This window comes from Sceloporus undulatus, chromosome 5, assembly GCF_019175285.1.
Source record: "Sceloporus undulatus isolate JIND9_A2432 ecotype Alabama chromosome 5, SceUnd_v1.1, whole genome shotgun sequence".
NCBI classification, from domain to species: domain Eukaryota; kingdom Metazoa; phylum Chordata; class Lepidosauria; order Squamata; family Phrynosomatidae; genus Sceloporus; species Sceloporus undulatus.
In genome coordinates, this window is record NC_056526.1 from 90,688,442 (window position 1) to 90,714,341 (window position 25,900).

The following is a 25,900-nucleotide window of genomic DNA, read 5'->3' on the forward strand; positions in this document are numbered from 1 at the left end:
CATGGACTGTAGCTCCAGCAAAGGCCCTGCAGAAAAACCAAAACAGTAAACCCTCATAATCAAAGAGAGTTCAGCAATGAGATAAATTAAAGTGACTTCAACAGGAAGGACCCATGTCTTGATGCATTTCATGCTGGCACAGTCTTTCTCATGATACATTAAGACCAGTAATAGAGAGGCAAGATGCTCAGACATCTTACTGTTGAGCCTTCCTGAAATGGTGAGATGTTCTGGGATAACACTACTCACTACTCTTGGCTTTCAACTGGAGAGAGACTACACTCTAGTGATTTTGTAATATCTGCTGCAATACAAATAGAACATAAGCAGAAGGAAACAGCTGGTACTCCTACCAGACAGATCCTGAGATAAACTCTGCACCTTGAATCATTTTAAGTTAGTTCATTGCTTGCTCCCTCTCTTTTTGTCTCTTCCAAACTGCAACAGGAAATACCTGGACAAAAGATTGACCAGGTGAGCTCAAATGCTAACTGGTCGCAGGCTTTCTTGCCATCATAAGATGTACTCTATTAATATTTTAAATTATATAATTAATTATAAATTGATAAAAATTATCATGGGCACACTTTATACAAATCTCTTCCTCTTTTGTTCTCTTTAGTGATGCATTTCCTATTATTTTGCAATGTGCAAGTGGCACCAGGTACACATAAACACACACACATTCTGCTCTTCTCCAGTTCTTTTCGTTAACATACTCAAGTAACATCCAGCTAGCATGAAACTTTCTCCTAGCAATTCATTCACACAGAAGAAACATCAACTAATAATTTAGCTGCAATTTAGTAATGTACACAATAAAGAAATGGCCAGCAAATGGGAAAGATGATACAGTAGCTAGCCTGTATCATTTTTAATAGCTGAACATAAAAAAGCTGCGTATATTACAAAACCACTAACAGAATTGGTCCAAAGGGAGCCATTCAAATACATTGGCCATTGAATTAATTGCTGAATGATGAGTCAATATTTAAGTAAACAAACCTGCTTTCATTGAGATTAAGAGTAGATTCAAGCCATTATGTACTAGTGACATGTAGGTCATTCAAATAAGCTTTTATAGAGTTGAAATTTCAACATATACCCTCTGCTTACCTATATGGAATATATAATTATATTTCTGTGGGCTACAGATGCTGTTTCAGTGGAATTTTTGCATTATGTCCTGAAGTACCAACTGTATAACAGAAACAATCGTTGCATCATTTGTCACTATTAAAAGTCTCACCTGTATCTTATATTATTTGTAATTTGTTATCAAATGGAAGTTATATGCCACACTTTTGGTGATGGTAGTGAGAAAAAGAGTTGGAAGAAATGTCTGAATTAGGTGTCTGTTAACTGCGCAGGTGATTCATTTTAATGTGTACTACTGTGATAGAGCCAAAGCTCCATTTCAGTGTGTGCCCTATTGCTAAATAGAATAGAAGAGTCTTGATTTGACTTGACAAGACGAATATCAATTTTAGCTCTACCTGATGAAGAGACATGTGCAAGAATTCCTTGTTATTTTTGAACACTTGCCATATCTGAAATTTGGTATTCTGTTTTACTATGCTTTGGAGAACCATTATCCTAATTGGTTTTTCTGCCAAGGAATTCATATGTATCTGCCACACCAGGGTCAGCATCTGTGGAAGGCTAAGGGACAGCATTTATCTGCCCAGGACTCCAGAGATAGCTGGACCCCAACTATACCAAAATCCAACACCCACCCATTCCATCTAGGGGACATGAAAGTGTTCTCGCCACATTTTGGTGTCTTCGTAGCCTTAATAACATTTTCATAGGGGGCATCCAGACATGATGGAAATGCTCTCTGCAGACCCTAGAAATCACTTTAGGGCATGTGGGAGTCCCAGGGGCCACAAAAATGGCCCTGGGAGCCACATGCAGCCCATAGGCCACACTTTGCCCACCACTGCCTACACATCGTGAAGGAATTCTGAGGACTGCTGTAGAGAGCACTCTTATGTCATGCAGGTCACCAGCTTCTCTGTAGTTCTATGTAAGCCACATTCCAGGAGAAGATTAAGAGTGGTGAACAAGAAGCTTTTAAAGGAACTATTCCACCACTTATGATGCCAGGACCCCCTCAGAGAAAAGCTTGACAGCTACCACTCCAGATTAGTTTTTAGCTAAAGTATCATAATTCATAATCTGTGCCTTTGGTTCCTAAAACAGATCAAGTTCAGAATCAAAAACAAGGTGATAACATTTGTTTTGGTTATACACATGTCCTGAAGTTTAAGTGAAAACAGAGGGTTAGTTTCAGAGACTACACAGTTCTTAACAGAGGAAACTAGGTTAAGAATTATTACTGTTTTGAGAGATTAAAGGTAACCACTTTGGAGCCATTCAAATGCGGTTTTAGTCATGTTTTTGTATATCTATGGGTGCTTTGTGCTTTTCACAACAGCATATGGCTAAACAACAAAGATAATGAGACATGGAGAAGCAAACCACAGGATTGCCAAGTAATTATTCATGATAACTATGCTTAACATTCTTACTACATTCTTACTCAGTCAAAATGAGAAGAGCTGTGATTTCACTTCATTATCTCACAGCTATTTCATTTTCATCTCACACAGGACAGATACTATAAAACTGTAGGAAAACTCATGGAATATCAACACAATACTATTATTTTTGGCACATCTCCCTTTGTTCGACCAAGAGGTAAGCGAAGAAAGGAGGAGTACAAAGGCGAAAAGGCCAGCCTGTTCTAGAAGGCCTGTTATTACACGCTTACTATATCAATTGTCCATTTTTTTCTTCATTGGTTTATTGCACTGTTGTTCCAGTTTATTCCACTTATACAGAGTTCTTTGTAATTTTGTCTTTCCTTTTCCTTCCTTCCTTCCCTCCTTTTTGTCTGTTGATGTTCTTCCTATGTAAGCACATCTGTTTTGTGATTATGGCTTACCTTCTAAATTCATTCCTATCTCCGGCTTGCATGAGTGCCACAATGGTGTTTGTGACTGATGTACCAATATTAGCTCCCATTATGATCGGAATACCATGCTGAACACTTAATACTGCAAAATAAGAAAGAAACAGAAACTGAAAAATTGAAAGGACTATGAATGATGACACTTACATTATAATGAATCCATTAGGATCTGGTGCCATCTTTGGGATCTGGATTTCATGTACAATCAGAATAGAAAGCTTAACCAGCTTAGTAAAAAAGAAAATGATTTGTTACTACATGGAGTCTTTCTTTTTTCCATTGTTGTTCTGCTACTCCACATAAATTCTGCAGAAGTAGGTTATGGAAAAAGATGTCAGAAGACTTCATGAACGGAAGCATGGTCAGGATATGTCTCAAATATGATGATGATGATGATGATGATGATGATGATGATGATGATGATGATAATACCCTGCCTCTCCATTAAGATCAAGGGGGCTAACAACATTAAAACACAATAAAATACAATGTCCCAAAAACCTGTCCACCCACCATAACCATAATGATAAACAATAACAATAAAACAAAACCATTAAAATTATTAAAACGGACAAGACAAGGTAGTCAGTGAGGGCGACTGGGCCGCTAATTTGGGAAGGCCTGTTGGAAGAGATCCATCTTGACCTCCTTTTTAAAGCTGTCAAGATTGGTAATATGGTGGGTCTCCTCCAGCAGGCCATTCCATAACTTGGGAGCAGCAGAAGAGAAGGTCCTCTGGGTAACTGCAGCCAGCTTAGTTTTTGCTGGCTGCAATAGATTTTTCCCAGAGGACCTAAGTGTGCAAGGCGGATTATATGGAAGAAGGCAATCCCATAGATAAGATCATCCACTAAAGTGACTATAAAGCACAACAATTTGGTGAAGGTGCCATGACTGACTGTTACTTAAAGGTGTCAAGGTCTCAGCAGTGTACACACTTAATGAGATCGAATCCCACTAACTTGAGATTCTTGCATATATCTTTGGTGGTACCATTGCCACAACTTCCACAGTTACTTCTAAAGCTAGCAAGGATTATTCAAATGATTATGGTTTTTTAATCTACATGTTTAATGTACCAAACAAGCAACTCGCCGACCTTACTAATTTTGTTTGTTGTTGTTTGCCTCCAAGTCATTTTTTTTACTTATGTTGACACTAAGGTGAACCTTAGGGTTTTCATGGCAGTTTTCTTCAGAACGGGTTTGCCATTGGCATCCTCTAAGTCTGAGAAAGTGTGACTTGCCCAAGATCACCCAATGGAGTTTTATGCTTGAGCAGGGAATTGAATCCTGATCACCAGAGTCACAGTTCAACACTCTTACTAATATGATGCACTAAAGCATGATGTAGTGGTTTCAGCGTTGGACTGTGAATCTATTGACCTTCTGTGAAGATGCCAGCCACAGATGCTGGTGAAACGTCAGGAGGAAACACTTCTAGAACATGGCCACATAGCCCGAAAAACCCACAAAAAACTATGGATGCCGACCATGAAAGCCTTCGACTTCACTATTGAGCCATTCATTCATTCAATTCATTCATTCACTATTGACCTGGGTTTGAATCCCAGCTTGGTCATGTAAACCCTCTGGGTGACCTTGGGCAAGTCATACTCTCTTAGCCTCAGAGGATGGCAATGGCAAATCTCCCCTGAAGAAACATGCCAAGAAAATCCCTTGATAGGTTCTCCTTAAGGTCACCATAAGTTGGAAACGACTTGAAGACATAAAAACAATGTACTTTTAATCAAACTGTGTGGGCAATGTTTTTATGCCAATCCTAGACAAAGTGGGAGTAGATATGGGAATGCAGATGACTGAGAGATGAATAAAAGAGGGTCATAGTAGAATTAAATTTTGAGAGTATTTTGGTCATTACTCTAAATGCAAGCTTCCAAGTAGTTACTATTACTATTACTGAGTATTATAAATCACTGACACATTCCCTTTTTCCCTAGATGATATGGTTGGAATATGAGCTGCATAACTGGAGAATGGCCTTGGCTCTTGTCAAAGCATTGCTTCTAGGAATCATTTCCCAATTAGGGATGCAAAGTCCCAACTGTGAGGTCTCCTGTGACTACTAGATGCACAGAAGGGCAAAATACAACCAGCAGTGCCTTTCCTTGTCGCTGCAATGATGTGAAAAGCCACTCCAGGAAGAATTTCCCTTCTCATTCCCCATATTAGGTGCCCATATTATGCAGTCCTTCCAATATACCTTCTTTATCCCCCACATTTGTGTATGCAGCTTTGAACATGATTTATATAAGACCAAAATCCATTGCACATTTCACAGTTAACTTACATGAAGAGGACACCATGCTGACTATGATAGATGAAGAGGTGCTAGAGCTCTGCACCATTACCGTCACCAGAACACCAATCACTAGGCCGGCAACAGGATTTGACAACACAGAACCATCTTTGAAAATGTCGCCTGCTGCTTTACCTGGGAAAAGAGAAGGGGTCCTTTTTTTTAAAAAAAGAAAAAGGTAATGCTTTTGTCTCTAAGCAACGAAATACAGGACAGGGCTGTGCAAACAGTAGCACCCTTGATTTTGTTTAAAAATTCCCTTTAGGCAAACAAGAAGTTTTAATTTCCCCTCCAAAGGGTCACACAGTGCATGGCTCATTATATACTAGCTCTTATACAGAAGTATGCTTGGAATTCATTTCTATGAGGAAAAGTAGAAACTGCTATTAGCAACACTACGAAGTTGAGAACAAAGCAAGACCAACACTAACTGGCCCAGGTACTACTATATAAACAGAGACACAGTGAGAGGCATTGTTCTCATTTTTCTGAAAGCATTATGGGTTATGGAAAAAGGTAAAAACCATACATATCCTTTAACATTGTTGCATACTTTTACTCGATTAAAGAAACTTATTCATAAGAAAATTTTCTACTTTACAAACAAGCAGCATTTTGTTTTCGTATCCCGAAAAATTCGTAAGCTGGGTAATTCGTATCCCGGGGTACCACTGTAATTTTGATTTTAAAAAAACCCACAAGCATATTTCTAGTCAAGATATAAAATTTAGTCACTTCTTTATCCAATCTTCCCCTTAGGTCCCAATAGTTCTTTCTGTTTGTTGTCTGTATTGTCAGAAGAGGTATCAGTAAAGTTCTCAGGGGATGGGTTCAAATAGGTGGGGGCTATGAAAAGTCCACCTCAAAGGAAAGATTGATATATAAGGCCACGGATTCTTTTCTGATTCAATAGGGAACATGGAAAAAATTACTCCTAAAGTAGCTATATCCTAAGCAACACTATAAGACAGGCACAGGAAACCCCTGGCTGTTGTTGGCCTCCAACTTTCATCAGCCTCAGACAGCGTATCCTAAAATAAAGATGACATGGCTTGTCGGCCAACAACATTTGAAAGAAAACTGTTTCTCCAACTCTGATTTAAAGGGAAATAAAAAAGTGCTTTGGCGATAGCAGAAAAGGGGGATATTTCCTAAGCCTTGGGATTTATTCAGAAATAATTTATTTGTTTAGAAAAACTGTATGCAGAAATTGTAGTTTGTTGATCATTTTGTTGAATCCTTCCACAGATTTCAACTGAATTATCAACAAATTACAATTTACAGAATAATTCTAGGATTCTGTACAAGTAACAAATATTATAAGTTTGTAATGTATATATTACAAGGTCAGGCAAGGTTGCATCCTTTCACTCTATCTGTTCAACTTGTATGCAGAACATATTGTATGAAAAGCAGGAGTGGACACAGAAGGAGGAGGAGTGAAAATAGGAGGAGAGAACATCAACAATCTAAGGTATGCAGATGACACAATACTACTAGCAGAAAACATCACAGACCTGGAACAACTACTATGAAAAATCAAGAAAGAAAGTGCAGAGACATTATTGTTGAACATAAAGAAAATAAAAATAATGACCACAGAGAATTTACATAAATTCAACCTAGACAATGAGGAAATAGAAATACTAAAAGTGTTCTCATACCTAAGATGAAACATTGATCAAAGAGAAGACTACAGTCAAGAAATCATAAAGGAACTAAGAATGGGGAGGGCAGCTATGAAAGAACTAGAAGAAATCCTAAAATGAAGATATACAACTGAGCACAAAAATTAGAAACATACACGCCATTGTATTTCCTATTACCATGTATGCATGTGAGAGCTGGACAATTAAGAAAGCAGATAGGAAGAAAATAAACTCCTTTGAGATGCAATGCTGGAGAAGAGTGCTAAGGACACCATGGACAGCCAAAAGAACAAACAAAAGGATCCTAGAACAGATCAAACCAGAAATCTCTCTGGAAGCCAAGATGACTAAACCGAGGCTGGTGTACTTTGGCCACGTCATGAGAAGGCACAGCTCATTGGAAAAAACAATAATGCTAGGAAAGATGAGGGGAAGCAGAAAGAGAGGAAGCCACATGCAAGATGGATGCTAGATGGATGGACTCTGTAAAAGAGGTCATGGGTATGAATTTGCAGAAACTGAGCAGGGCAGTAGAGGACAAAGAAAGTTGGTGATGTCTCATCTACAGTGTCGCCATGGGTCAGATTGATTCGAGGGTGATTAACAACAACAACAACAAATGTATAAAGCATTTTCTCTCAAATACTGTATATGATAAGTTAACATATACTTTTTTCCTAATTAAAACTGTTAGTATTTCACTCTAGAGTTTACATTTAAAAGTTTACTTTTAGCAGGTGTGTGGGTAAGAATTGCTCAAACTAGTCCACCCTGTTCTCTCTGAATCACTGAGCTGGGAGTGACACACAGAGAGATGTAATAAGCAGCCACAAGTGTGGGCAGTTAATTCTGCTGACTCGTCATCCTCCCAATCTGCCCAATGTACACTCGCCATCTTTGGCCAGATTGTTCAGCCTGTATTTGAGCAAACTAGACTCATTCACAATTCTTGCACTAATGTGTGATCAGGAATGCCCTTATCCTTCAGTTTTTGCACTGTGTTAAATTCTGCCATATAGTCCTCAGCTCATAGGTGACTTAAACTATGTACAAAATACATTATTTTAGGGTAAATGTGGACACAAAGGGGTACATTGTGATACAATGTATTATTTTCAAAACACAGATTGTCATAGGAAACAGGATAGAATGGACCTAGGAAAGAACATAGGGGCAAAACAGACCAGTTAGAAACACCGGCATCGGGGTGGAGTGGGGGCATGGTGACTGCACACTGCACACCCTGACTCTGCCAAGTTACCGGCATCATGCCATGCACCCGACTACATGGTGGGGGCATCACGGCACCTTTGGAGTAGCTTTTATACACACTGTGCCAAAGAAACACCAAAAAAGCCACAATAGCAGCAAGGGCAGCATTTTGTAGTTCTTTTTAGAGCCACAGATTGGGGTGTGGCGTGCAGTTGCCACAGCCCCGATCCGGCACTGAAAGGGGTGGTGGGAAGTTGCTCCTTTGGGGCCATTTGTTGAGCCCCATAGATGCATAGGTAAAACTGACATGGATCAGAAACAGCTAATATTCAGCCACCCTTAATAAGTACATCAGGAAGAAGGTGAGGACAAAGCTGTGACTCACTCAAGCAGTGTGCTGGCTCAGAGAAACCTTTAGTTGGCCAGCTGATTAACTCTTCTAGTATACCATGGCACACCATTTGGCAATTACTGCCTTCAGTACTTCCCTCCCACAGTATGTTTGAAAATCTAAGGTTAATAATTTGAATTTGGTTCTCTCTTTCTCCCCCCCAAAATTAAAAATTACACACTGCTGCATTTATTGATGTTTGCATGACTGTGACTGCTGATTTTTAAGTGACTTTCATGCACCTAGGAGTCCAATAAATTGGCTTGCATCAGATGAGCAACTGCATATCTGGCATCAAGTAAGAAAACAGTCCTAAATAGGGCATGAAGTAGAATACAAAAAAGCAGTGTATTTGTGTTTGAGAAGTCAAAAGGCCATTGGGTAACTTGCATTGGGTAACTCAGCCTACACATCCTCACTTGCCTATTGTAAAACTAAAAAGGGATGAAACATCAGCCTGTGCTCCATGGGAAAAAAAGCATAGTGCTCTGGCCCCTGAGGGAGAAGGAAAGCAGCCAGGTGTACCTCTATCATGCCAGAACTTAGCTGTTGCTGAACTTAGCTTGCCTGCCACTTTCTTCCCTATTGGTTTCCCCTTCTGTGCCTTTTCTTATTTAGACGGTATGCCTGGGGGCAAGTACTGTCAAATTAACTATTAATAAACTGCTCTAGAAGGTTTTTTGGCTAAAGGGAAGGGTTTAAATCCTTCCAATCAAATAAATAAAATAAGAATACAAACATATGCTTGGAAATAGAGTTAGAATCAGGAGTAGCCATGGAACTAAAACTCACTTGGCAGCCCTTTTCATTTCGGCAATGATTTTCATTTCCAGCCAGACGGACTCTTACACCCAAACTTGTAAATTAAAGTTTTTTACATCTAAAGTACTTACAGAAAAGGTAATAAAGACAATCATTTTACAGCTCTTCACCTCTTGTTAATATTCCCTCATTACCAAGTTAAAGAATAACAGCCTGCCCTCTTCTTGGAACAAAACAGTTGGGTTTAAAAAGTCTTCAGTTACTTTAATGAATAAACAGTTGCAATACCACCTGCTACCTTTTTTTAAAGCAGGACAAGATGCTTTGGGAAGTGTCAGCTAAGATACGAAAAGTAGCAGGAGAAGTGGGGGATACGGTTTATGGTGAAGATGTAGGATGTCAGTGTGTGTATGCAAAATGTGTTGACTTATGGCCACCCCATGAATTTCATAGGGTTTTCTTAGGCAAAGAAGAGCCTACCACATCTAGGATTCATTGGTGGTCTCTAATCCAAGTACAAACCAGCGCTGACCTGCTTAGTTTCCAAGATCACACAGGATCTGGTGCATTTCAGGGGAACACAAGCAGGAAGGTACTTTTGCACTCATGTCCTGCTTGCAGGTTTCTGATCAGTCTCTGGGAACAGAGCATTGGATTAAATAGGCTTTCAGTATTATCCAGCATGGCTCTTTTCGCCTTCTCAGTTACAATTGCTTTCCTCTTTGATCTTTTTGAAGACAAATATTCCTCTTGAGATGCAAGATCTAAGTACCTTTCTATAGAATTATCTAAAGACCTTTTACCTAAGCGTGATATTTTAAAATTTTTGTCTTACCTCCTACTAACTGGAACGCTGAGCTGAGCACATCCAAAGAGCACACAAAAAAGTACAGCAAGCCAAGTAAAAGTATAAACTTGCCAAAACTTTTAAAGACACAGCGTATTTTGCTCTTTCCATCCATTTCTGTAAAACAGAAAACAGGTGTTGATGTATAAAACAGTAAATACATAGCTTATATTGAACATTGCATCAGTTTCCAACATGTTGGTGAAGTCAAGGTCAATGTTTGAGTTCTGCAGATAATAAACCAGAAGGAATGTTCCCTTTATTAAAAGTTAACTATAGCCATACATTTTAATGATGTTTTAAAAGACCAATAATATTTTAAAAGAGTACCATTTGGGGGCCTACTGAATGCAGTGTATTTAATGGGAAGGCAAAATGAGAGGATAATAGTTAATGCAATTTCCCATTTTTCATTTACAGTTCTCATAATGTTCAGATTAGAAAGATAATCAGTATTCCTTTTATCAAAGGGGGAGGGAGTTATTATAACAAAAACTTAAAAGGTTTGGAATATTAGCTAATTGTTAACTGTTCTCTCTAATGCTCTCTCCTTTCTCTTCTCACCGAGCCTCCCTCCATTCACACCATCTCTTCAGATTTTAAAGGGATGTAGGTGAACATGACAGCCAATTTCTGCCTAAGGAAAAAGATTTGGGGAGCAGTGGTGTCATTTCCCCTTAGGGTGTCATCTGTTCAGCCCACACTCCTTGGTGATGTCCCTGCACAACAGTATTCCATTCATATTTGTCACTATAAACACAAATCAGTGGCAATCAACCTTTCAGGCAAGTCTACCAAGATCTTGCAAAAGTTATGTTTTTAGACTACATCTTCCACTGACCCAGCTATTATTCCAAATTCTGAGTGTCCCATAAATTGTCTAAACTCTGAGGCTCTCTATGTTTTGGGCACGTTTTACGTTTAGCTTCCTAGGCAAGAAGCAGTGCAGTACAGAGGTTGCAAGCACATGGAGGCTATGCTTCATAACTGTCCCACAGTTTGATCACCAATTATATAGCATGACTGGGAATTGCATGTCTCCAAACATTTAGTGGACATCCCACATATCTGTGAGCTGCAGTCATGGCTTCATAGGTCATGTTATGAGCATTTAGATCAGTGATGGCGAACTAATGGCACACATGCCAGAGGTAGCACCCAGAGCTGTCTCTGTGGCCAGGTCTGCAGTTGCCCCAGCACAGAGTTTGCCAGAGTTTCTTACTAGAAAGCCAGAGGGACACGGCACTTTGCAATAAATAAGTGATTTTGGGTTGCAGTTTGGGCACTTGTCCTCTAAAAGGTTCACCATCACTGATTTAGATGACGAATCTCTCACGTTCAAGTGTTACACATAAATGTGGCAAATATCAGTGTAAATCAATACACTCAACTATCTTGTAAAGTCTGCTGCTGTAAAGTTTCAAGAAGTTTCATTCTATGTTTTCATAGTTGTGGGAGCAAGGAAAGTGCCTTCCATGCTTCCCATCAATAAGCCTAAATCGGCAGTCTTTTCTAACTTCACATATTTACCTACAACAGTGCCCTTACATCCAATTTACAAAACAAAAAGCCTCTTTAAGATAAAGTGGGCATTTGACTAGGGGATGGAACACACAGGCACAAAAGAGCGGCATGGGCCCACTCCAGCAGAAAGTGGGTTGGAACCCCTCTGTCCACATGGCTCACTCCTAGCAGGAGTCAGACTATCCCGTCTCCATTTGGCTCCAGTTCTAAAGACCAGAGCATGGCTTCAGTGTAGCTTCTGGTTGATTTGGAGACGTGCGTTGTGTAATCAATACACCTCCAAAGTGGCCAAAATATGCTTCATTTGGCTCATCTTTTTGATCCCTAAGAGAATGATCTGACAATACAAGCCACTGTTCTACCATTAAAGCAGTTCTGCCCTGTAAGATGCCCAGAAGATAAACCACCTCACCCCCATACAAGCCAGTCTGAACCCTCTGGAGAAAATAAGACCTGTGATAAATAAGTGAATAAAAATAAATGTATACATTCACCTACAAATCAGGAAGATAATAATAATAATAATAATAATAATAATAATAATAATAATACTTTATTCTTATATACCGCTATTCCTTTTTCAAGATCATAGCGGTGTACACGTTAAAAGACAGTATAAAAACAGCAAAAAACAGCGTTAAAACATCAAATAGCAATCTAAAAACAGATAATAAAACATCAACTCATAGGGGGGAAAGCTTGACGGAAAAGGAAAGTTTTTAGCATCCTCTTAAATCCATCAAGGGATGAGGCTGTGCGGAGCTCGTCGGGCAGGGTATTCCATAATCTGGGGGCTGAGATTGAAAATGCCCTCTGTGTTGCACTATAATGAGCACTTGGAATAGACAAAAGATGTTTCCCACCCAACCTGAGAGTGCGGGGCGGATTGTACGGGGAGAGGCAGTCCTCCAAGTACCCTGGGCCCAAGCCATTTAAGGCTTTATAGGTAATAACCAACACCTTGTACTGTATTGTGCTCGGAAGCGAATGGGCAGCCAATGGAGGTCTTTCAATACAGGTGTTATATGACTGGCCCTGGAGCATCCAGTGACCAGTCTAGCAGCCATGTTCTGCACCAATTGTAGCTTCCGAGTTTGGTACAAGGGTTGCCCCATGTAGAGCATGTTACAGAAGTCCAAACGAGAGGTTACCAGAGCATGTACCACGGTTTCAAGGTCAGCCTGGCCCAGGTAGGGACGCAGCTGGCATATCAGCTGAAGCTGAAAACAGGTGCTCCTGACCGTCGCATCCACCTGAGATGTGTGGTGGAGCGATGAGTCCAGGAGCACCCCCAGGCTGCGAACAGAGTCCTTCACAGGGAGCATGACCCCATTCAGGACAGGTGGAACAATTTCTTTCCCCGGACCAGGAGAACCTATCACCAGTAGTTCCGTTTTCTCTGGATTCAAACTGAGTCTATTTTCCCTCATCCAGCCCATGACTGAATCCAAGCAGGCATTTAGAGGAGAGATGCCATCCTTAGTCACTGCATCAGTTGGAGACACAGAGAAGACTATTTGGGTGTCATCAGCGTACTGATAACACTGCGCCCCGTATCTCCGGATGATCTCTCCCAGCGGCTTCATGTAAATGTTGAATAGCATGGGGGACAAAATCGCTCCTTGAGGGACCCCAGATGTAAGGGCCCTCTTGTCGGAGCGAGAGTCCCCCAGCTCCACCATCTGGAATCTACCCGAGAGGTAGGAACGGAACCACTGCAAAGCAGTGCCCCCGATACCCAACTCCCTCAGGCGATCCAGAAGGATACTATGGTCGATGGTATCGAAGGCCGCTGAGATGTCCAAGAGCACTAACAGGGACACGCTACCCCTGTCCATGCCTAGACGGAGGTCATTGACTAAGGCGACCATGGCCGTCTCAACTCCATAGCCCGCCCGGAAGCCAGTTTGAAATGGGTCCAGAAAATCAGTCTCCTCCAAGATCCCCTGGAGCTGGAAGGCAACTGCCCTCTCGATCACCTTCCCCAGAAATGGTAACACCGAGACAGGCCGATAATTGTTCCGAATTAGGGGGTCTAGGGAGGGCTTTTTCAACAAAGGTTTTACTATGGCCGTCTTCAGAGTAGATGTAAACTGCCCTTCCCTAATGAATTAATGATGCGGTGTAACATCTCTGTAACAACCGCTCCCCCTTGAGCTGTTAACCATAAAGGGCAGGGATCAAGAGAACAAGTCGTCTTCTTAACGCTCCGAAGGATCTTGTCCACATCCTCAGTACTAACAGACTCAAATTAATCCAGTATAACCAAGTCCACAGAAGCTCTGGATGCCTCTACTCTAGGATCTGAACTAATACTGGCGTCGAGATTAGCTCTTATCCGAGAGATTTTATCCGCGAAGAAGTTGTTAAACTCGTCATAGCAGGCCTTAGATGGTTCCAAAATAGGGTTCAGGGTGGGGGGGAGTTGAGTGAGCTCCCTCACAACCCTGAACAGCTCTGCCGGACACGACTCTGCGGATGCAATACGTGCAGCAAAGAACGAGTTCTTCGCTGCATCTATTGCCACTCCGTAGGCCTTCAAATGAGACTTTAAGAGTGCCTTGTCAGCTAAGAGATGATATCTTCGCCAGTTGCGCTCTAGTCGTTGCGCAGCCCGCTTCCTTGCCCTGAGATCTTCCGTATACCAGGGCTTTTTGTTGGAAGCAGGCCGGAAAGGACGCTTGGGAGCGATACTGTGTATAGCCCTGGAGAGATCTGTATCCCAGGTGTTAGTCAGGGCATCAACAGAATCGCCGTCAGTTCCAACCATATACCCTTCTAGGGCTTCTTGGAACCTTTTGGGTTCCATCAGCCTTCGAGGGCGGACCATTCTAATAGGTCCGCCACCCCCGGGGGGGATCTGGGTAGATGCCTTGGTATTAGCCTTGACCAGGAAGTGATCCGTCCATGACAAGGCGGAGATGTTAGTAACTTCCGCCCACAGAGAATCCATATCTGAACAGAAAAGGACATCGAGTGTATTATCAGCTGAATGCGTGGGCCCTGAGACCAGTTGGGACAGGCCCATGGCTGTCATGGTAGCCATGAACTCCCAAGCTGCACCAGTAGGACCATGACTGGCCTCGAGAGGGATGCTGAGGTCCCCGAGGACAAGAAGCCTGGGGGACTCCAACATCAACTCCGAGACCAGCTGTAACAGCTCGGCCAGGGAATCTGTTAGTGCACGGGGTGGCCTGTAGACCAACAGCATCCCTAAACTGTCCCAAGCCTTCAGGGTAAGGTAAATACACTAGATGTACACAGTCTGATGGAGATGGTTCCTGGTCAAGGAAAGGGTGTTCTTATGAATCAAGGCAACACCCCCCCTCCCCCCCCACTTAGCCTGCACTGGTCCTTAACTGAGTACCCGTCTGGGAGGGCCTGTGCCCACACTGCTTCACTCTCAGGCCCAAGCCAGGTCTCAGTAATGCAAGCCAGGTCACAACTCTTATCCTCTATCAGTTCGAAGATGATGTGGGTCTTACTTCTTACTGACTTGGCATTGCACAGGAGCAGAGACAGGGTTTGTGGTACAGTTAGACTGACCCACAGGCCTCTTCGGCTAGGAGAGTGAATGGAAGGAGAGATAGATATTACGCATCGATCTCGCCTTCCTTTCCGATGATTCTCCACACTCCTACCGCTATATATCTCCCCATGCCCCACACTACTTCTATAGGAGCTCCACCTAATACAGCACCATCGCCCATCCCCTCACCAAACTCTAATTCCCCTCCCCCCCAAAAAAAAGATAAGAGATGTAAGGAACTTCTAGAAGCTGGTTGTTAGCATTTGCACAACCTTCAATATAATGTTGAAGTAAAGGGAATTTAGATAAAATTCAAGGGAACTTCCCTGCTTCTTGACTCATGAGAAATATGTTTACTGATTTACTAGTCTAACATTTAATATCCCAGTTAGACATTAATCTGATTTGCCATTTTTGCTACATTGCCAATAATCTACCTTAAAATCAAACAATCAGACAGCACACTATCAATCAAAAAATAAAGGTACAAAGATTCAGATAACATGTTTTTCAAAAACATCCCAGCTGGATATTTGTGCCTCTTTCTTCAGAAAGATAACATTCAAGCACAGCTTTTCCCAGTGGTGACCTTCATGTTATTGGGCCATTCCCCTTAGCCCTGACCAGCACAACCAGTGGTCCATGTTAATGGGAACTAACATTAATTATTGAAAGGCCATACATTAACTGAAGATGGTAGAAAATGGGGCATTATAAATTCAGTTCAATAGGTTAATTATGATAGACCCTTACCTGACCATTTGACTCCAGTATTCTGAAGCACTGGCATACTCCATGGATCATCTTCCTCCAGTTCTCTTGTCAAGGCAATGGTTGAATATGTAGGCAAAAGTTCCAGCTGATTCCTTAAAGAAATTCCCTCATCTAATGGGACAAGGAAGGAAGCCAATATCATTACTCACCATCAGTCTTTAAATATACAACTGGCAAGGTTCTGACAAGTATATAGTAGCAGATATTTAAAATCCTCTTTGTTTTCACCTTTTGGATTCTTCATATCCTTTTCAGACATGACCTGGTTTTGTTTGGAGCAAGGCTCTTCAATATATTTATTGGTGTCTGCGTTTTCTAGTTCAGGCCACGGAGCCATGTCCTGTAGGAGGAGAAGAGGAAGAGAAGCGCATCAAAGAATAGCTTTCCAAAGGGTTCACTACATTAAATTGAGGAATATACTTTGAATATTAATTTTTATGGGTAAATGAATTCTATAGTAGAAAATGAATTGATGATTTACAGTCGGCCCTGCTTATACATGGATTTTTTTTACACGGATTCAAGCATCCACGGTTTGAAAATGTTAAAAAAAGTATAAATTTCAAATATCAAACCTTGATTTTCCTTTTTTTAAAATAAGGGACACCATTTTGCTATGTCATATTTAATGGGATTAGAGCATCCACGGATTTTGTTATACACGGAGGATCTTGGAACCAAACCCCAGCGTAAAACAAAGGTCCACTGTATAAGCAAAATACCACATACATGTCAGAAGCATCTTCTCTTTTTTAAAAATCTCTGACCCAATGAAAAGATGCATGCTGTTCAAAAGCTTACTTACTGTGTTATCAATGGATAGCTTAAATAAATGTTAAAATGGACCAACAGGACTGCCTGCTTACAGTTAAACAAATACTAGATAATTGTTTAAAAACAAGCAAACAAAAAACCCTCTAATTTTCTTCTTTACCCTTCCATAACTTTTGAAGCAAAAAAATAAGAAAATAAATCATTATGTTTTGTTTTCAATGTCAATATAATCACAGATAGTAAGCCTTATCAAACACAGTGAGATTAGAGGTATATTACCTGCACAGGGGTAATGTCCATGGGAGTCTGCTGTTAACACTCATTTGTTTTATTTCTACTATAAAACATCAGCTCTACTGGCAGTTTTCATATTTTTTGGTTCCTAATTATTCCATCATTATATGAATAGGAGCTGTTTTATGCACCCATATGGTCTATCATTTTACTGTCCTACATGTAAGTAACAAGATGTATTTTACTGGCAGTTCATAGAACCAGAATATTAGATCAGACATAATTTAAGAGATCAGCGCACTGCTTTATTCTAGATCTAGGCAGGGGCTGAGACTGGGCTGGGACAATGAGTTATCGCACAGCTCCGTGCCCAGATCGGAGGCATCCCATACCCAGTCGGGATGTCTCCCATTACTTTGCTAAGGATGGAAAAGTCCTGTTTTAGTTAAGTACGGGAAAAGTCCTGATCTGATATGGGATGCCTCTGATCTGGCCACGGAGCTGTGCAATAAGACATGGCCTCAGCCAGTGCCCAGATCGGGAAAAGACAGATAGTGCAATCATCTTTTTTGTTTGTCCATTTGTATTACAATTGGTTCAGTTTAGCCATATTGGCAATATTTGTGTGATCCATTTTTATTATTCCCAAGAACACTGATTTAAAAAGCAAAGAGAAATTTAGTCCTCCTGTTTAAATGCTAACCTAAAACATCTCTGATGCACTTCAAATCTGTGTTGGTCAGGACTGAACTAGTGTAAGAAACTAGTGTAGATGTTCTGGTGTTATCTACATATGAGCAAAAACCTCTGAATCTAAAAATCAATGTTTTTCCTCCCAATGTTGGTCATGAGAAAATATTTTTTCTGTATTCATCCCTTTGAGCCTCAAGAGTGAAAGAGACTAGGCAATGATCCTGATCTGATAGCTTGGTTCCTTCAACCCTGTAACTCTCTGTGATGTCTTTTGCACAATTTCACCTTTGTTGCTCCTCATTTTTCAGGGATGCATATTCTAACATGAATGACAGTAAACATTAATTGCTGAGCCAGAATCACATTTCATTCTGAGAGGTTTCAGTAGAATAATGAGTTATGTGCCATAGGTCTTTCTCAATTATTTTGATGGGCCTGAAATATACCTAACTGGAGCATGATCAAACCTTTTAATAGCCGTAGGTGATTCACTAGATCAGTGACAGTGGTTAGCTTTCCCAAGGTTTTTATTCTTCTATAAAAGATGCTATTTCTACTCTGCCGGTTTAACAAAAAGAGGTGTATAAACTACTTACTTCTATGTGACTAGAAAGTATTGTTTGTAGCTATGCATCCATGACAGCCCGAATGAAAGAAGAAGTTGTACTTCAAGTAAGTACAGTAAAGTATTGCAATTCAGAAAATTCAAAATTACAGGGGAGAGGGCAAAGTAAAATTGAAGTGAAACGGGGAGAAGAAGTGGTCTCTTGGAAGTGTCTTGCCAGAACTTGAAATACACCTACCTATTAATTCAGCAAATGGGTAGAGTTTTGTATTTTTGGATATTAAGGGAAACAGTCAAGCATAAGAATTCACTGGCTACCAGTTCTTTCAAAAATGTAACTCAAATGACAATCAGTTTGTTGACATCTTACCATGTTGTAGAGTCTCTCTACATATGCATGTTTGTGTGGATGTATATCTGGGCAAGTGTCTGGGGACATTATTAGGATGGATAAGAGTCAACAAGCTGGAAGCCTGTTCCAAGAAAACCAGAAGCACCGTAGATGTGGAAATCTGCTAATTTCAGATGCTCGGATCTAATTCTGAATGAGATTACATTTCCCCTGAGGAGCTAAATATACAGTCTGTGAATGCTATGTAGAGAGACACAAGTTACATCAGTTGTCAAGAGTTTTTGACTAGTTATCTATCTGTGGTTAGATATAGTACTTATAGAAGATAGGTGATCTGATCTAATAAAGTGTGTTTGAAACATTGTTATAATTATAAACTTGTAAGGAGGGAGGAATTTAAAAATATTTAATAAAAGGATGGTTACCGTAGGTGGGTTGAATAATTGCTACAGTGATACCTGGCATTGCTTATGTCCAGGTTAGATTGCTATAATTGACATAGGGCTATCATTGAGAACAATTCAGAAACTACAGCTAATATAGAACATGGCAGATGGAATGCTTTAGGAATCTAGGTGCTGAGATCTCAGTATACCTGTTCTGTGGTAGTTACATTGACAGTCTGTTCAATTCTAGGACCAATACAAGGTGGTGGATTTCACCTTTTAATCCCTAAATAGTTTGAGGCCATATTATTTATAAGACCACCAATACTTGTATCTGGACAGTTAATATTTTGGTCTCTGACTGGTGTTCTGTAACATGATTTTCATTAGTTTGGCAGGTATTCATGAGAGAGCTGTTTCAGTGTGGCTTTGCACTTTTGGAACTCGCTTCCCAGGGCAATATGATGTCATGGCTGCAGCTTTTAAAGAAAGTTCTGAAGACACATTTGTTACAGTATGCATATGGTACTTTTTTTTAAAATGTGGCAATTTTTACTATTTGAAATTGCATATTCATGTGTTCTATTCTGTTAAACACTTAACATAATGGAGGTGCTCCTCAGTTACAGAACTAGTTTGGTTCATGACATTTCAAAGCGTGTCCTTAAGCAATCCTCTGGAGATTCTACAAGACAGTGAGTGACATGTTAATATTCAAGTCACTCTAAATCAATGGCCAACCTTTATGCATGACATACTTATACTTTCTGAATAACATTTGGGAATTAGTAACCCTCAAGACTGGTGTTCTGTAACATGATGTTCATTAGAATATGCATGGAAAGTATACAAGTGGTCTGAAATTTGCTGTTGTGCAACATCTGAGGATAACTAAGGCATATCACTCTAGTCTTACGCTACCTGATACAGGAAACCATCATTTATTTTTTTCTCCCATTGTGACAGGGATTGGCACCATATTCATGTCCATTGGCAATAACTGGTTTTTATTTTCAGGAAACACATCAGGAACAGGCAGCTCAGGGACGGGCACCAGTCCAGGGACCACAACTTTGAATAGCACAGCCCTAGTCCTTCTTGATTTCCTTGGTTACCAGTTCATTTCTGGATTCAATTATTAGCTTTAAATCCTACCATCTTGGGACCTAAGCACTTTGAAAATTCTACTATCCCTTATATCTGAATTAACATCAGAAGTTAGGCTGAAGGACAGTGACTTTCACAAGGATACCCAGATAATATCATGATTATCCAAGCATTTCAATTTAGGTCTTCTGAAGCCAAATCTAACATTATCCACAACACCATTTCCTCTCTCATAGCTGACATGAGACATTTTTATGCCTCAAGTAAAGGAGAGGATGGCATTCCCTCCCACTCTATGTAAAGAAACTGACCAAACTGACAATTTTATCTTATTTCAGTGCTGGTGGTTGTGGGTCAACATTTCCTATTATACCCAAGATCATCAGGGCAACACAGATCAGCCCACATGAAACCAGGGTGGGTAAAGTATGGGTCTCCAAAAGTTTTTGGACTGTAATTCCCAGCATTGCTCACCCTTAACTATGCTGGGTAAGGCTACCATGCACTGCTGCACAACAAAATCTGGAAGGTTGCAGTTAATCCACTCCTGCATTAATCTGAGAGATAATAACTAGCTTTAGGTCAACTACAGAATTATGATTAAGCAGGAATTTGAACCAGGGTTTCAACAGTCTAAGGCCAGCCTACTATCCAAGCCATCATCTTTGCTTAAAATCAAAACTGCATAGTACTTGGAAAATTTGGGCTTCATTCCCACTTACCTCTTGATTCGCTTCCTGCACCGATTCTTGAAACCGGTTCAGTGAACAGCGTGGTTTCCATTATGTTTGTACTGGTTTTAAGAATCAGTGCAGGAAGCGACAGCCGCAGTTTCCCTGCCATGTCTCCCTCCATCATTCCTGGCTATTCTGGGGGAAGAGGAGAGGCCAGTGTGGAAGGAGAGAGGCAGGCCAGGAGGACTGAGGCATGCCAAGGTGGAAGGAGAGAGGCAGGCCGGGAGACGGAGGACTGAGGATGGAGCATGGAGGTATGTCCGGGAAAGCCGCTGCCAGTGAGAACCAAGGCAGATTGGAATCCGATTCAATTTCACCTGTTTCGCACTAGGACTGAATCAATTTATTTCCAAATAAATCGATTCAGCCCAAAAAACACCCCATTTTACCAGCATCTTTTTGACGTGGGTTAAATGGGTAACAATGGGTAAAAACCACGCCCCTCCCTTTCCAAATCACTTCAAGGATTTGAATTAAGCGGGAACCATGGTGGTTTAAACCAGATCAAGATCTGGTTTGAACTGTAGCGGGAGCAACCCCTAAAATTGACAGAATATTCAAGATGCAAAAACACACCAGCCAAAAAACAAACCCTGAGTTAAGTAAATACACATGATCTGATGCTTCCAAACCCGGCTTAAAACAAAGATTGCAGAAGTTAGAACGATTAAAAACAAACTGTTTCAGGGCTAGATAGCTTTGTACTAAGTGACAACCTAATTTAGCTCGCTCAGTGTTGTAACAACAGATTGAGAGATTAAAAAAGAGAGAGAATTTCTCATGATTAATAAGCAGTTCACTGCATTTCCCCAGTGGCTCATTCATCCCAGCACACTTAATAATCTCATTGGTGTGTGAACACTTTACGTGATGGAACAAGTTATAATTTGAAATAAGTGCTCCTGCTAGAATTGCTAAGACAAGTTTTTCTTGCTCCAGTGTCAACGCTGGGACAGGTTGTAAAATGATCAGCGTTTAAACAGTTCTTCTACAAGAGTGGGGAAATGCAATACCCAAAAGTTAAATATTCATCTTGAAATTTTCTATGTGTGTCACTGAAGAAGATGAGACACTCAAAAGCCTACTTTCACCAACAGACAAGGATCCAGTTGAAAACAGTATGTTAAGTGCTTTCCCTATTATCCTAAGGGACCAAACAAAAAGAATTCTGAATTTTCAAAATAATACAGTATCTTCAAACTTGAGTAAGGAATGCCAAAAAAGAAAAGAAAACAGCCACTTCAAGCAAAAAAGCACTCAGATGTAATAGGAAAAACCATTACAGAAATCTCATTGATATTCTATCTACTACTATCTTCAGGTAACAATGTTTGACTGATGTAACCTCTTTTATCTCAGTAGATCGAAGCCAATTATATGCAGAAAATGCATTTAATTTTTGATCAAAATAAAATACAGCGAGAGAGATTTTCTGCCTCTGTGCTTCCTAGTGATAAAGAAGAAGAAGAAGGGGAAGAAGTTTAAGAAAGGGAAGAGGAATTTTAAAAATGAAAAATTTAACCAAACATATAGACAGTATTTACTTACTGTAGAACTTTCATTAATAAGAGCGTGCCCCCATTTTTACTATATTTGGGCCTTAGGAATAAAACAAGAATGCACTTGTATAAATGTCATCCTATATTCATAATACTCCAACATGTAAACAAATTAAGGACAAAAAAAATCAAAACAGAATTCCACCATAGACTTTCCAGATTGCTTACAATATATCCTCTGGCTGCTATATATCAGGTAGAGTGCCAGGGATGCACTTGGCAGGCAAATATTCATGAAATCATAAAGGAATAGAAAGTTTAGAGCTCAGGTCTCCTTTCACTCACCTTTTCCTTCCCTCCCAGACAATGAAGGATTCAACGAAGTATCCTGCTGGGAGCTACAGTTTATAAAGAGAACAAGAACTGGCCAAAGTCTCCTGTTTCACTGGTTCACATTCCTATCTATCTAGTCTGAAGGCGCTGCCCAACTGCACTTGATAATCTCTTTTTTTTTCTAGATGATGCAGAGCAAAGATTTTAAAAGGTAAAAACTCAGACTGTTCCACATTTAATCTTAGAAAATTTCTCATCAACAATACAGAAGTAGGCTTAATATGCTATAGGGATCGATGCTATAGGGATGGTAATATTTACCAGTTTCTTTAATTTTCATCATTCCTTTTGCTCATTAAAAAACAACAATAGTGTTTTTAAGTGTTCTGAGATAACTCTAGTCTTGACTGGGATAGCATTTTGTCATTGCTAGTTTATCTTCCTGCTGATTTACCTAAAAAGGGAAAGCAGATTTAAAACAAAACTAAACCAATAAACCATGTCTAATCATCAAAACTTGTTAAGGACCCTTTCCGAACTATAAGATGCCATTATTTGTTTAAATCTGACTCCGCCACCACTCTAATTTCAGTCACGGTTGCTCCCCAGCAAATCTCTTTTAGAAAGATTTTTTGAAATGCTTACCCACTACTGGTGACTGCATCCTGGCAAAGCAAAAAAGCCCTGATGACAGCAAACAGGCAAAGCAATTTGAAAGCTCGTAATAGGTTTAATATCTGAAAGAGTACCAGATTTTTCCCATCCCAAGAGAACATGGGCAGTGGGTGTACTAAGGAAGTATATGAAGCAGCCCAATTTTAATTTTCTGAAATGGAACAGGAGTATATTAACTCACTTTTAAAATACAGCTCTGTGCAGGAACATTACTGGCAGATGCCATCTTCATCATCCATGCAACTGACACTTCCTGCCAATGTGAATAAGCATGTCCTCCTATCACTTTTAAATCTATTAGCTTTGCAGAGGTAGAACACACCTAGAGTCTCTGCATGCATCATGAATATATTGTTATTGCTATACCACATTAAACTAATGGGTATCAGAGATCTCTAACTGCGCTAAAATGCACAATCAACAATGGAATCAGCTTTATATTTTTAGATATCTTTTCTGCCCTTGCTCAAGGATTGCATGCAGATTTTACCTTTATCTTATTTTATCTTCACTGCCACCTTGTAAGACTTATTGAACTTAGAGAGAGAGAGAGTGATCTAGCCACCACACTGAACATCAGGACTAAACAAATGTTTGGACCAAGGCTGCAAAACTCCATCTCAGTGCCTGGCACTGAAATCACAATATATATATTTTACTGGTAAAATACAATTCTTTATTTATTTACTGAGATTATTGTGATTCGGAGTGCTGTCAAGAATGTGGTAGAATGAAACTCTGAGGTACCTACTGGACAGTGGCTATACCATCACTCACAATAAGTAATTACTCATCTCCATGTTGTTATTATAGCACAAGTGAATAACTTGCTAATGGAGTATCCACATAGTTCCTTGAACTAATTTGCCAGAGAAGCCTTTAAACTCTTTTGTTTATTTCTGTTCATCCATTTATAATAGTACTTTCTGAAGTATCTTTTATAGTATTTGATTGATAATTTGCCTTTTTAAAGAAATAAAGGAACCTCTTCCATTTTACTTTTACCTTATCTTCTTTCTAGATTATATGTGAAAATTCAGCACATGTTATCTCTGTCTTTTATGCCTGTTTGTTAATTTTGGGCCCAAACAGACGGGCCAAAATAAAGCTGCTTCAGGTCACTTTAGAGGTATGCTGTTTAAATGCTGCATGCATTCTAAGAGGCTGGACGCCATGCCAAAGCCACGCTCCAGTCCTAAGGACTGCAGCATAGTTTTGGTGCAGCTTCTGGCCTCTTAGGTTGCATGCATCAATTACACAGCATACCTCCAAAGTGAGCCATGGCCCCAATCAAGCCTTTCCCCTGGAAAGGGTGCCATAGCCGCGTTGCCGTGGCTGGCAGTGCTCCTTTGGCGCTGCATTGTATGGACGCAGCACCAGAGGAGCGTCATGACACCATGCACTGTGTGGACTGGCACGCAGTGTCATGGCACCCTGGGGGCAGAGTTTGGGCATGCACCGTATGGACACGAAACCCTGACTCCACCTGGGTGGCCTTTCAGTCCAGTCTGAACAGCCTCATAGAAGATTTCCATACCTGGCTGAATCGCTGATAAAACTTCCCTGAAATCTCCCTCAAACACGGAGGAAGCATGTTTGTCTGAATGCCTGGCATGCTTCCTCAATCGTCATGGAATTGTCTCAAGGGAAGAGGATTTTCTATGAATGGAAACTTTGTGTTCAGAGGAAATCTGCTCCCCTTGAGACTATTCAGGGACGCTAGAGGGAGCAATGATTGAGGAAGCACTCCAGGCGTTCAGACACGCACGTTTCCTCCACCTTTGAGGGATATTTGAGGGATGAGTTACCAGCAGTTCTGTCAGGTATGGAAATCTTCATTCGCAAGTGTTAAAGAATTGTTACTAATGTAAGCACAATGACTTTGGATGATTATGGCTCTTTTACACAAAGACTGACACACGGTTAAGCTTATCGTACAGCACTTGCAGGAACAGGAAAAGAACAGAATGGAACAGGATGGGAAGAAAACATATGTTACTGCATGGGAGAATGCCACTGATGCTGTTGGGAGTCCTGAAGCCATTCTCCAGCCATTCCAACCGATTTTGAAGAACTGTTCAAAATCATCCTTCAGAATTGGCTGCCAGGAACAACTGGGGAATGGCTTGGGGATTTCTGGCGGCATTGGCAGCATTCTCTCATGTATTAACACACATTTTCTCCTCATTCTGTTCCGTTTCCATTCCTGCAAGTGCCATACGATAAGCTCTTGTGTAAAATGGCATTCTGTCTAAATACAGAAAAAATAAAAATATATAATTGTACTTTCTGAACGTCAAAAAATTCCACATACGACTCTGATTAAGACTTTCTATAACCCTGAAAAGTAAGTTGTATAATGTTGTCCCCAGAATACAGGTGTAGGAAGTTGACACTGTAAGACAATGGAGTTCCTTAATGAATGAGATTTTTGGCTGAAAGAAGATTTTATCTATGGACTTCTTGGTTTGTAGCTAATAAATCAGATGCAACTGATGTGGCTTTTTTCTTTTTAAGACTGTCATATTTAGCTCTCTTTAATATTTCACATCTTCTAAATATGG

The 25,900-nt window shown here is 40.3% G+C and overlaps 1 protein-coding gene across 1 annotated transcript in view; it reads right to left on the reverse strand.

Annotated features, from left to right (window-relative positions):
• SLC34A2 (solute carrier family 34 member 2) overlaps positions 1-23,584 on the reverse strand; it is a 34,233-nt gene extending 10,649 nt beyond the window's left edge. The window contains 7 exon segments of the mRNA XM_042470627.1: positions 1-26; positions 2,951-3,062; positions 5,288-5,431; positions 10,146-10,274; positions 15,964-16,095; positions 16,213-16,324; positions 23,518-23,584. The exon segment at positions 1-26 is cut by the window's left edge and continues 8 nt beyond it. Of these exon segments, the coding sequence (XP_042326561.1) occupies positions 1-26; positions 2,951-3,062; positions 5,288-5,431; positions 10,146-10,274; positions 15,964-16,095; positions 16,213-16,324; positions 23,518-23,571 (709 nt within the window). The 5' untranslated portion in view covers positions 23,572-23,584.
• Positions 23,585-25,900: the final 2,316 nt, after the last annotated feature.